The sequence below is a fragment of the Talpa occidentalis genome, unplaced genomic scaffold (genome assembly GCF_014898055.3).
Source record: "Talpa occidentalis isolate TD23 unplaced genomic scaffold, MPIMG_talOcc4v2.1 talOcc4.2, whole genome shotgun sequence".
NCBI lineage: Eukaryota > Metazoa > Chordata > Mammalia > Eulipotyphla > Talpidae > Talpa > Talpa occidentalis.
The window spans coordinates 87,962,884-87,976,830 of record NW_023602073.1 but is presented as its reverse complement, the minus strand read 5'-3'; the positions used below and the strand labels follow the sequence as shown (position 1 = coordinate 87,976,830).

The following is a 13,947-nucleotide window of genomic DNA, read 5'->3' as shown; positions in this document are numbered from 1 at the left end:
GGAGTCTGGCCCAACAGTAAACAGAGAATCAAGAATGAGGTAATTAACAGGGAGGCTACCTGGAGAAGGGATGGTTGACTTGGCAATAAGAGCAATTTCTTTTAGGTAGTAGCTTAAATGCCTTCTTTGATAGCCTGAGATCATCTCAGTTCCCTCTAATACAAGTTCTTATTGTTGTTCTTATTAGCACATGACCAAGGGCTACCCAGGGCCCCCCAAACTTATACAAGTCAAAGGGATCTGGCCAGAAAGCTGGGACAAAAGGAAACGTCACATCAAAGTTAACGACTGTCATTGTCAACTTCTCCACACATCTCTTACCCACCTGTCTCTCCCATGTGTGTCTACATCTCTCTTCTACATGTCTCCTTCCCAGCAGGACTAGAGCAAACAGAACAGCAGAAGCAGAGAGCTTTCTCTGCTCCTTTTAGGCACCTGCCTTCCATTATATAGCTTCACCTGGCTCCTCAGCTCCGCCCTCACTCCCAGTAGCTAGTCCAAGGCAGCTCCATGGAAGTGGGGGTGGAGAATACGGTACCTCCCCTAACAAACTTAACATTCCACACCTTTGTTTTACATCAGTTGTCACAACTGCAACTCGATTATTCCTTATAATATCAATTGTTTGATGTTTGTCCCTCAATGGCAAGTGAGCTCCACTGAGCTCATAACCTGTCTGTGAGAGCAGAAACCCCAATGGCTAACACAAGATGAGCACTGAAAAAACGTATTAGCTGATTGACTTAACAAATGAATGAATAGGTAAGTGTAGAGTCAGGACTGGCCACTGAGCAGGTTTTCTAGGATCCCATGCAGACCGGGTAAAGGAGAGTCCTGGAGCACTCAGTGGTTTTGCAGGGTTTTATTGGGATTACCAGGTACACGGCAGGCAAGGGTGCTGGGGGGCCAGGAGTCTGGCAGGCCTCCCAGCCCCTAGCAGGTCTTCACTCTGGGCTCTCTGGCCTTCTCTCAGCTTCTGCTTCTCTCGGCTTCTCTGCTTCTTTCTCAGCTTCTCTTTCAGCTTCTCCTGGCGTCCCGTGATGCCGCCCTTAAAAGCAGTCTTAGCCCAGGTAATCCCATCTACCTAGGCCCACACCCTACTCCAGGTGCCCGCCATCAGCCATGCATTCAGGACTGCAAGGATCCATCATCTATCCTGATGGCGGGAGGGCAGAAAAGCCTGACATTTTTCCTTACTCTACAGTAAGCAAGCTGGATCTTAAGCATTCTGCTAGCATATAAGAAAGCTCTGTTGAATTAATATTTCTGTGTCCTTTGGGTAAATACCTAGGGGTGGAATTGCTGGATCATATGGAAGCTCTACCTTAGTAGGTTGAGGAATCTCCACACAGCTTTCCATAGTGGTTGGACCATTTTGCACTCCCACCAGCAGTGCAGGAGAGTTCCTTTTTCTCCACATGCTCACCTGACATTTGTTCCTGCTAGTTTTTTTTAATATGTGCCATTCTTACTGGTGTAAGATGGTATCTCATTGTAGTTTTGACTTGCATTTCCCTGATTACAAGTGATGTTGAACATTTTTTCATATGCCTGTTGGCCATTTGCATATCCTCTTTGGAGAAGTTTCTTTTTAGTTCTTCTTCCCATTTTTTGATTGGTTTATTTACTTTGTTTTTGTTGTGTTTCATCAGTTTTTGTAGATTTTGTGATCAGTCCTTTATCATTAGTGTTGTATGCAAAAATTTTCTCCCAGTCGGTGGGGTTTTTCTTTATTTTGGTTATTGTCTCTTTTGCTGTGCAGAAGCTCTTTAATTTGATGTAGTCCCTGCTATTTATCTTTGCCTTAGCTATCACTGCTTTGGGTGATGTGTCCGTAAAGATGTCTTTGAGGTGCATGTCTGTAGGGTAAAGAAAAAATATCAGGCTTTTCTGCCCTCCCGTCATCAGGATAGATGAGGGAACCCTGTGATCTTGAATGCATGCCTGATGGCAGGCACCTGAAGTGGGTACACCTGCGTTAAGACTGTGCTTTTTAAGGATGGCGTCATGGAGACGCCAGTAGAAGCCAAAAGAGCAGCAGCAGAAGCCGAAAGAGAAGCCGAGAGAGAAGCTGAGAAGAAGCAGAAGCAGAGAACGCCAGAGAGCCCAGATAGAGTGAGGATTTGCTGGGGGCTGGGAGGACTGCCAGCCTCCCGGCCCCTCAGCACCCCTGCCTGCCATATGCCTGGTGAACCCCAATAAAAGGCCTGCAAAAAAAACCCACTAAGGACTCTGATTCCTCCTTTACCCAATCTGCTGGATCAGAAAACCTGCACTGTGCCTGTTCCTGCCCTTACAATGTCAGGTAGTGTTTCGCCTATATTTCCTTCTATATATTTTGTGGTTTCAGGTCTTATGTCTAGTTCTTTAATCATTTTGACACAGAAACATTAATTCCAAAGGGCACCTGCACCCTACGGTTATAGCAGCACTATTTACAACAGCTAAACTATGGAAACAACCCAAATGCCCAAAAATAGATAATTGGATCAAGAAGATGTGGTACATATACACAATGAAATATTACTCAGCAACCAAAAAAGATAAACTCATGCAATTTGCAGCAACATGGGTGGAGCTAGAAGGGATCATGCTCAGCGAAGTAAGCCAGAAAGAAAAAGAAAAATATCGGATTATCTCACTGTAGGGTAAGGAAAAATGTCAGGCTTTTCTGCCCTCCTGCCATCAGGATAGATGATGCCTGACGGCGGGCACCTGGAATAGGGTGTGGCCATAGGTAGATGGGATTCACCTGGGCTAAGACTGTGCTTTTTAAGGGCGGCATCATGGGGACGCCAGCAGAAGCTGAGAAAGAAGCAGGAGAAGCTGAAAGAGAAGCAAAGAAGCAGAAACAAAGATCACCGGAGAGCCCAGATAGAATGAAGACTTGCTGGGGCCTGGGAGGACCGCCAGCCTCTTGCTGCCTGCTCTCCCCAAACCCAGCACCCCTGCCTGCTGTGTCCCTGGTAAAATTTCAATAAAGCCTGAAAAAGCCACAGAGGGCTCCAGGACTCTCCTTTACCCCATCTTCTCCAATCATAGAAATCCTGAAGTGTGTCATCCTGCCTCTACACTGATATACCATGGGCAATGTTCTAAGAATATGCACTAATGGCATGCTAACTCATTGTATTTTCTCCACCAACCATCTCCTCTCTGCTTTAATTTCTTCTGTACTTATACCTCTCAATATATCAAGCTCAAGGTGCGCTCAGCTATATAACAAAAAAAAAGGGGGGGGGGTGAAGAAAACCTCACCAATGACTCCCCCACGTGACACAGCTGTTTTACTAATTTGGAAATGACATCATAATTGACAAATCTCAAGGCTTCTTGAAAATCCTCCTCAATCTTTCTCTGTAGTATCTGACCCTAATTACTCCTCTACACTTGCTCTCTGACATTAGTGGCACTATTGCCCCCCAACAGTCTTCTATACCCTGGGCCATCACTTTTATAATTTAATATATTTAAATATGTATCTATCTTTTCCTCAAAAACCATTGATATCTCTGCATCTGCCTTATGACTAATCTCTCAGCTCCTCCAATGCATTCTTCACAGCGCAATCACATGTTTACCACATTATGTTCCAAAGTGACCCAGACTAATTTAACTGGTCGTTAAATTTTTATTCTGACCTTCAGCTTCAAATCTTTGTAAGCAGTGAAATACCTGTGCCCTCTAGAAGAGCTAAAATAACCCACATACATTGTGCAAAAATGAAAAATGATGTAAAAAAATATAAAATTAAATTAAAAAATAAATTAAAAAAATAAAGTTCAAAATAACCCAAAAAAACCCCTCTGTTCTTTACAACAATATGCACTGGCGTCCTAAGATATTTTTATGTTAAAACATATATAAGGCAACATTTTCAAAGCTTTACCAAAGCCTCTAAAATGCTAGGTAGGAAAGCTGATTCCAAACACTAGTATTCATACCATCATTCTTAAAGAAAAAAAAACATTCTAAGTCACTAATTAATGCCCTGACGGTCAACCCCAAATTTTACCTCAGAATTTTCTTATTAGTCGTCCATTTTCCTGCTCTGAAAGTCATCCAGATTATATGTGTTCCAAATTATATATGCTTTTTATTGTCCTTCATGTAAAGTCCTGCTGAAACAGTATGTCTTCCCAAATAAAATCAAGAATAAGTGGACAGCAACTCACAAATATCTGCCAAACCACTAAGTCTTGTTGAAACCACATGATATACTATAAATCTCTCCACTTTAGAAAGAAAAAAAAAAGGCAACACAAACAAGTCCAAGAAAGTGATCAATGTAGGTAATTAAATTGACACAAATACTGTTATTGAAAAATATACACTCCTCATGAACAGTCCATGTTATTATGAGTTTTTTCTACATTCTGAGCATTTTAATGAATATTAAACAGCACATTTCTTTGTGATCTATGGATCTTGATGAAATTCAAATCCAAAATGTGTTTCTGCAATTCCAGACTACAAAGTTACTCCAAACCTTTTTTAATTCAGTCCAAGCTACTGCGCCCATCTTATTTCCTGCCACTTCAGGCAGGCTAAACACTAGAATATTCCGTTTTCTCCAAGCATGCCTGGCCTCTTGCCTTCACTCTTCCTAAACCCCTCATTCATAACACAGACCCCACTCTCTCCCCTATTTTCCAAATTGCTGGTTTATCCCTCCAAGTGCCATCTTCTCCATGATGCTTCTCTGTCCCCACAGCATTTTAAAATCTGATCCTCCCAACGCAATTTCACCCTTTCCTCTGAACGTTTTTATGTATCCATCCATCTCAAGCAGGAGCCCCTGAGGTCTGTGAGAAAGCAGACCTCACAGGGCCACCTGTGATACCTACAGCACTCGGCGGTTCCTCCAGTCTAGTGGGTGCTCAATAAAAGATCTGCTCAAAAGATGGGCCTGCGAGTGCACCAGTATCCTCAAGACGCTGGCTGCTCCTCCAGGAAGCCTTAGCAACCATTCTGGTGGTCACCTCAGGCTTGACTTTGTTCAGAAGCATGATAATCAGCGAAATCCACATATCTGAGGGCCATCATCCTTCAGGAACACCAAAGCTTCTGAGCAGACGCAACTTAACTTCATCAGACCACGCTAAACCCCCAGCGTGTGCAGAGTTCCACACAGCTGTGAATCATGGCAACCCTGTCTACACCCGCGCCGCGTGACAAGCACACGTGGTACACGGGGAGGAGGACTAGACCGGCGCTGTGGGGGAGGGGAGCTGTGTGCCTCTCCCCACCTACCTTCGGGATTCCCGCAGAGGAAAGAGGGAGCCCTCCACCTGGCGCCTTTGCAGGAGAAGGGAGCGCTGGGGCAGCTCTGAGCCATTACCCAGGGCGGTGGGGAGGTCAGAGTGAACGCAGAGAAGTGGGCTCTGGAGCGCAGCTCCGCTGCTCCACAGCTCCTGCCCCAGGAACTGGCAGGAGGCCCCAGACACCACAAGCCCCAGAAGGCCCCGCGGCGGGCCCGCCTGGTTGGCTGCTGGTGGCCGAGCGTGCACGGAGGCTGCTCCGAGGCGTGGAGAGAGCGCGCCTCCGCCCGGTGCGGAGACGAGCCAACGGGGGGGGGGGGGGGATCTCTGGGCTGGAGTCCCGTCGTTCTTGCTCTCTTTCTCTCTCTCTCTCTTTTTTATTTCATCAAATTTATTCATTTGTTTTCCTTTTAAAATTTTTAAAAAATATGTATTTTTTTAGGGCCTCCCCGGTGGCGCAGCAGGTTGAGCGCAGCGCTGTGAAGCTGTCCGCAGCCTCTGCAGCGCGTGTTCGATTCCCGGGTGGCCAGGGCGAGCCCACATGTTGCGGCAGACGTCTCCTGCTTTGCCCGCTGCTCCCCTCAGCAGTGTATTCCATCAGTCTGCCTGTTCTGTTCCCTGCTCTGTCTCTGGTGAATCCTCTCACCCTCCCACACCCCTGGCCTGTACCCTAGTTCTTGTATACATAAATAATATATATATATATTTATTTATTTATTTATTTTACATCGTTGTTCATTTTCAAACCATGCCCCCCCAGCCTCCCTTTTCTGAAGGTTCTGCGGCAGGAAAGGAAAGCTGGGTCCTTTCCCCAGGAGTGCGCCCCCTGGGTTTCCTGCCTGGAAAGTGAAATCTAGACCTCTGAAGAAGGAGGAGAAAAAATCCTTAGACTTCTGATGGAAAGAGATGCGTTGATTAAATTTGATTTTAGTTCCCCGACTATGGGCTCTTGAGTCCTCTTAGAAATAGAAATCATGGAGAATGCCAGTCCTGCAGGTACCAAATACGAATGTATGCAATTTAGCATTAGGGAGTTAGCCTCGCACAGGATCAATGTGCTGCTCCGAGGCCCGGATCGAGGCTCTATTTCAGCAGTTTTAACCCAGCATAGTTAAAGGGCTGAGGTCTTGTCTGCGCTCATCTTTCCAAAAGATCATTCTATCTTTCCATCTTGCGATCCTGTGCCTGTGACTTCTTCGTGATGGATTGTGTATCATTAGCCTAGAGTGTTGTTAGCCTAAAGGGTTAGTGGTGAAGATTTTATTTCATCTCAAGTTTGTATTGGGGAGGGTTTCCTTCTTAGAGATAGGGACAGTCACTATCAGAGTGTGGCTTGCCTCACATCTCCGGTGGAAAAAATGTCACTTTCTATTTTATAATGACTAGGTAGGCCTCAGCCTGAGCTAATGTACAGTATTATGGAGTTTCCTGAGACTCCCCAGAACTCATCTCCTGCCTAACACAGGGGCAATTCCGAAAATGGGGGAAACATGTATTTTTTAACTTAATTTTTATTTATTTATTTTTGAAACATAAATTCTAAAGTAATTTTTCCCTATCTAAGTACCAACCATAGTCCCCCTTGTTTAACTTCCTAATACAAAGGAGATGAGGTGTATATGTTGATACATAAAGAATTGTGAATGATGTTAAACGCAATGTTACTTTGATAGATTATTAAAAATAAATTTAAATAAACAGCAATAAAATAAATCATTTTTTTTCTTTTTCCAAAAGTTAAATTTTTATTTCATGTAAGAAATTGTGACTGTTATAGAGTGATATTGCTCATTTTTTACTTTTCATGTTATATTTTAAATCTATATTCTTAATTATTTCTGCCTTACCTCATTCTAAAATTCTTTATATTTGATTCTCAACTGGATTCTAAGCACCCAAAAGACAGATTATTTGTAGCTTTCTTTAGCATTATACACAGCCTTTGGTTGCTACTGCATAGAACTCTGAAAACATATTTACAGAATAAAACATGGAGGGCCTCCCCTGGTGGCATAGCGGTTGAGTGCTGGGCTGCGAGGCTGCCCGCAGCCTCTGCAGCACCAGTTCGTCCCCCGGCCGCTGGCGAGGGCCCAACAACAACAACAAAAAAAGAATAAAACATGGAAAAACTTGTAAGTTTGTTCCTCTTATTTTACTAAATGGTTCAACCTTTATTAAGACATCCATTTATACCCAATCAGTTATTGTAGGTTCTTTAAAATGTTAGTCATCATTGTTCAAATCATCTGCCTGATAGAGATTCAGCTATGATAAGTCTATTATAATTTGTTTAACATATCATTCTTCATTAATTCTGTAGAGGTATATTTCAAATAAACCAAGTTTAAATTAGCTCCAAATTAATGAACACTAAATTAATGGTTTATTGTACTTCTTTTCTTACCTGAGAAATGTAAAATTCAATCATAATTCACCTACCAGAGAAATAATCAGGCAAATAAGGGAAATGTTGCAAAATTGTCTTGTGTTGCTACATCTGTGAAATCCGTTTCAATTCCACTAATTCATTCATTATGTAAATTGAATTGAGCTATTATGTGCCAGGTACTGAGTTAGGCAAGATTATTGTATGGTAATTAAAATAAATGACTAAACAAATATCAAAATACTGTAGTATCATTCCTGAAATTGCATTGGAAAAATGCAGTCAAGTTTAACAAAATCCTATCCTTTCTTACTAAGTTTCAGGTAGCTACCTATTAACCCAGTAACATTAATATATTTTGGGGTATTTCTGAAGATGGAGTGGTTATGGATTTTACAAAAGTATATTTTTCATGAAAATTGTACAAGTAGTCATATTACTCATTCCTAATGGGAATATAATAAGTAATCAAGGCATAAACATGAATAAAGAATAAAGAAATGACTGGATTTCCAGTATCTTCAATATTTTATTTATGCCTTTTAGAAACTATTTTTCTAAAAATGTTGTAATCCAGCTCAGTGGGTCACAACCCAAACAACTTCTCAAGCATTTATAAAGAACAGAAGAAGGTGAAAATGTACGAAGATATAGCTAAGGTCTTTTAACTTTTCCCAATGTTCAATGCACTTAAATGCAGAAGGAGTCTTGAACTGATAAGAACAAAATATTTTGGAAATTATAGTTCTCTCATGTAACATTTTCTAGAGAGCAAATTCATCAAATGCCAATCTTTATACCACAGACAATTATTTGTGATACCTATGTATGAATTTTCAGGATCCAAATAAAAACAGAAAGAAAAATGGTTTAACTCCATGTAAAATATAAAACCTTAGATGGGAACAGTGTTATATTTTGTGGTAACAGCCTACATTTTGTGGTCATTGGAGTCAATAACTTCTCACAGAATCCTACATACTATTATTTTCAATATTTCAATTGCTGTTAACACAAAATTAATAATCTATACTGTCTTTTACATAATTACTAGCATAGGTCCAGATACTACCTTGCAACTTTTTCCCATCCTTTATCAATATATTTGCCTTTAAAAAAAAAAAAGCATGAAAGCTTGCAAGTGTTTAAGACCATTAAACAATATAAGTGCATAAAAAATAGAAATATATGTTTTTAAGGCATTTAATTTTGAATCTTAAAGTTTAGAGTTGAAAAAAATTGAATCAAAAAACTGGGAATATGGCTAAGAAAAGGAAACTTTAACAACTATGAATTACATTTTTTTCATATACTTAAAATCACATTCTGGAAATATGGCTATTCCCCTAAGGATGTTATTTTACCTAAATACTTGTATTTGAGAATTTTATAAGTATTTTATAGGAAATTTCTATTTTGAATTTACAGAAAACATTAGGTACTTAGAAGAAACATACCAAAAAAATCAATAGGAATCAATGTATAAAATGAATAATTATTTTTCTCTTGAATATTGCTTCCTAATTAATGTGATTGTATCCTCAGTCTTTAGCATCAGTTGTTTTCCAAGAGCACATTAGTGAATTTTTGTGCTTTTTTGCATAAAGTTTTTATGGCTTTACTGCTTGAAGTGATGAAGATATACAGAACAAATTAGACTACTCCACTAAAATTATAAATGCCACAGAAGACATTTTTGGTCTATTAGGAAAGAAAGATGCTCTATTAACAAATCAAGTAAAAGAAGAAGCTTGAGCTTATCATGGAAATCAATTTGGCAAATTAACAATTTGGAAAAGAAACTTTAGAGGCATATAAAAGAAATCCTTCTATGCAGATGAGTTCGAAGAATAGTTTTACTTTTCAGTCACTATTAGATTCATTGTAATTTTCTTAAAGACTAAATAAAGAATGCTAACAAAGAAAATTAAGTCAGGGCCTCCCTGGTGGTGAAAGGGGTTAAGACGCAACCTATGAAGCAATCTGCAGCCACTGCAGCATGATGAGTTCAATCCCCAGCCAGGAAGCAAACCACATGGCACAGCAGACCTCTCCTGACTTGCCCTCCCCTTAGCACTGTATTTCAGTCACTCTGCCTATTCTGTTCTCTACTCTGTCTCTGGTGGATCCTGCAACCCGCCACGCCTCTGGCCTGTACCTCAGTTCTTGTATGCATAAATAAATAAATCTTTTTTTAAAAAAGTTAAGTCAAAACAGTTGCTATGAAAAATATGTACTTTTAAAGGATTAATTTTAAATGAAAGAAATACAGGAATTAGGCAGAAATATCAATATATTTAGAATTGAATTCTGGTAAGCATTAAAGTACCATTAAAAATACAACAATGTTGATTTAATAGTGGGAAAATATTAAGACCCTGAATAGCTAACAAAATCCTAAGGAAATAAAAAAAAGAGCAGGAAGCCTCTCCCTGATTTCAAGCTTTATTGTTAGCTATAATCATGAAGACAGTATGATACTAGCATAAAAATAGACCAATAGACCACTGGAACAGTACTGAAATACTAGAAATAAACCCAAATTTATAAGGTTAGCTTATATTTGACATGGAAGCCTAGAATATACAATAGAGAAGAGATAGTCTCTTCAATAATTTCTGGAGTTATTGGATATTCACATGTAAAAAATGAAATTGGAACCCTACCTAACACCACTCAAAAAAAAGTTACTTGAAATGGATTAAGAACTTATATGGAAGACCAAAAACTACAAAATGTCCAGGAAAAAAACACAGGAATTAAAGCTTTTTGACATGAGTCTTAACAATGACATTTAAAATGATACATAAAGCAAAAGCAACAAAAATAATAATACAAGCAAAAAAAAAATACAAGTGGGGCACATCAAACTTAGCAACTTCTGCACTGAAAAAGAAACCATCAACAAAGTGATAAGACAACCTACAAAATGGGAAAAAAAATTGCAAATCATATATCTTTCAGATGGTTAGTATACAAAATATATAAAGAACTCATACAACTCAATAGGAAAAAAGGCAAATAATTCAATTTGTAATTAGACAAAAGGACCTGGGTATACATTCCCCAAAGAAAAGGCCAATAGATACATGTAAAGATGTCCAATTCTCACTAGCCATTAAAGAGATAGAAATTAAAAACACAAGGAGATGTTATCTCACATTTACTAAAATGTCTGTTGTGCCCAAGATCAGCAGACTCGGCGAGCATAGCCTCCAAGAATCCAAAGACAGCTGATGCAAACGCAAAAGGGAGTTTATTACGGGCTCAAGACCGGGCCCTCGACACGCACCGATGCAACGGCAGAGGTCGAGAGCCCCGAACAGAGGAAGCAGGGGTATCTTATTGGGTCGCGAGTGACGCGAACTTTGCAAGAAGCTGGCAATTACTCATTGGCTACTACAAAGGCATTTTGGCGCGCGCGGTTAGTTTCAAACTGATTGGACAGTTAGAGATGCTGTCCCATTTATGGATAGGACTGCCCTCATTGGTGGCTGGGGTGGTCTGCTTTTTCGTCACCAAGTGGAGTGAGGGTTGTGACTGCTGAAACTATCTCCGGAATGCGGCTGGACAAGGACTAACATAGCAAGGTGGAGGATATACAAAATGGCGAAACCTCGGCTAAGCTTGGTTCCACATTCCCCCATTTTTTTTTTTTTTTTTTTCTGAAAAACGGCTAGTCAGCTAAGAAAACAATAGCTACCAAGCCTTTTATCCGTTAGTCAGTCTCAGAATTATGGTTAAGTTCAGCCACATAATGTGTTCACAGGTTTATAGGTACAGGAAAATTTAAAATTGCCATCCTTATACAAAACACTGACTTTTTCTGGGTCATCTCAGACCATGACCTCTGAAAATCAGACTTTAAACCATCTATCTAGTCAGTAAGAGGTATTATCTTCAGTAACAAATGAGAATTACTCTGCTCAAACAAGGGATTTTTCTCCAGTTAGCCAGTCACAGAGTTATTTATTTGGTCACTAAACATCAGCTATTGAATAAAACAGGTTGCTGCCCACCAGTCTTAATACTAACCCCTTTTTATTTCCTCCTTGCATAAATGAGTCTGCTGCTCCAATTAAAACACTCTCTGTTATCACTTGAAGGAAACCAAGGCCAACGTTAACACATTCCTTTAGTTGTTATCTCTGAAGCCTTCCTAAACTCTTCAGAGGTCCCCTCCTGCACTGTCCCTAAAACTGCCTAATTACCCTAACTTGCCCTATGTCTTATTCCTCCCCTTCTGCGAATGGAGCCCCTAACTGCAGTTAGGAAAAGGGGCGTCGTTTTGATCAGTAACTGCTTCCTGCTGAAAGTGGGCGATGAGGGGAAACAGTCAGGGCTCCACTGCAGGGCGATGATCTAAGGGACCTCGAAAGGACAGTGGAGGCTTCATAGTTGGATGGTCTCCAGGCGAGAAATGACCTCGATGAAGGCATTGAGGATGTAAGGCCCAAGCAAGAGAAAAACAAAAACAAAAGATTTCAGTTTAAGAGTAAGGAGGTCACAAATTTTTTTTTTTTTTTTAACTTTAGCCATTAACAGGTCTAGGGCTTTAGGGTTTTATACATACTTAATGTTACTGCAGTTATTAAAATGAGGCCCTCTAAATGTTAGTGCATAAAATGTTAAGTTTAAACAGAATAAGGTAATTCTCCAAGATGAAGACTCAGGACATCAAAACTTTGATTATTATTGCACCTATTTTTACAGAAAAATGGAAATTTTACATGATAATTTTTTTTTTAAATGTGAACAGACAAGTTGCAAAATCACAGACTCACCGGTACCAATTAAAATCTGCAATGAACAGTTCCTTTGAATTGATGCTCAACATCAATGCACAATGAGACCTGGCCAACCATGATCATGCAAACAAAAATTTTTTACAATTATATTTTTATGTTTTATAAAACGGTCTTAAAGAAATACTTTCATAAACATGTCTGGTGCAACTTTGTCAATGACAAAGAAACACAATGTTATTTTTTTATTTTATTTAACCACTGAGAATGTACAAACAAGTAGCCTCATAGTGAGCAAGGTAGCAGTGCTGTAAAGTGTCTTGGCTCAGTCTGGCCATCTTTACTAGTGAGGGAGACAATCGACCAGTAGGTCAATCCAAAGAATTGGAGTAAGGCAGAGCAAGTGGCCCCTTATTTACCAAAAAGATGATCTTTTTGTCTGCCACTTTTAGGGTCACCCGAGGCTTATTCATATAAACAGTAAACAGGGGAGCTTGTCTCACCTCTGGGCTTCTTCAGAGGTCTTCTCCTGCACTGGATTCTTCATCAGAGGCAGTTGACCGTCAAGCCTGTCCTCCCATCCTGGCCCGTGGTTTGGGCTGGCCCCCTCCCTCTCTGGAGAGTGGGACAGTCCCCCTTTTCAGAGCCTTGTATGATGGCACTGAAGGCATGGCCCTGGGGACAGTTTTTTGCAGCTGAGGTATCCTGGTTGCTGGCAGTGGATGCAAGCTGGCAGCCCATTGAGAGGTTGAGGTCCCGAATGCCCTAGGGCGCATGGGGCCTTGGGTGAGTCTGAGGTGGCAGAATACTGTGATGGCAACTGCCATCTACTGGGCCCTTTTTTTTGCCTCTCTCCCTTTTTTTTTTTTTTTTTTTTTTTTTTTTTTTTTTTTTTTTTTTTTTTTTTAGTAAGTTCCCTCCATATTACTGTAGGCCTTGAAGGCTATGTCTAATAAAAGTGTTAAAAGGATTTTAGGCCCTTGATTTAGTTTCCGGAGCCTGCACCTGATGTCAGAACAAGGATGGCTAAAAGATATATATTTTAATTACACATTTTTATACGTTTTATACAATCTCTATAAAATAGAGACTAGAGACCACTTGGATATTAAGTGACACCAAAACAGTGAATAATATTCTCCCAATTTTGAATAATTAAACATTATATTTTTTTTATATAGTGTCTACATATAATACTGGAGAGAAAAATACAGGAAACACAAAAGTTATCATGTTGCCTTTTTTGTGAAGAAGCTAACTAGTTTTTTACCATTTTTGTCATTAACTATAAAACAGGTGTTTGATATAAATTATTTTATTTTACCTTGTTTACCTGTCCTGTGTCTAAAATGTTATTATTTTTTACATACACACTTTTGCATATAACACCTTTTTGCCAGGGGCACATGGGATAAAATAGTTGGTTTTTTTTAACCAAGCAATGAATAGGCAATTGCCAAAATCCAGCAATGCATTACCAAAAAGGCAAAGGATTTCATAAAATACAAAACTGAAATTTTTAGATTTACTTAAGAAGCTAAAATTTTTATACTAA

General features: G+C 39.8%; 1 protein-coding gene across 7 annotated transcripts in view; it reads right to left on the bottom strand.

The window, feature by feature from the left end:
- The window catches only part of MEI4 (meiotic double-stranded break formation protein 4), a 262,395-nt gene that overhangs the window by 151,283 nt on the left and 97,165 nt on the right, over positions 1–13,947 (bottom strand). The window contains exon 1 of one of the 7 annotated variants that reach the window (XM_037519988.2): positions 5,254–5,437. The exons of 5 other annotated variants lie outside the window; for them this stretch is intronic. In XM_037519988.2, coding sequence (XP_037375885.1) covers positions 5,254–5,338 — 85 coding nt within the window. In that variant the 5' untranslated portion in view covers positions 5,339–5,437. Of the gene's footprint in view, positions 1–4,847; positions 5,141–5,253; positions 5,438–13,947 lie in introns of those variants that run through there. One more of the 7 variants, XM_054698971.1, reaches the window with a different exon arrangement.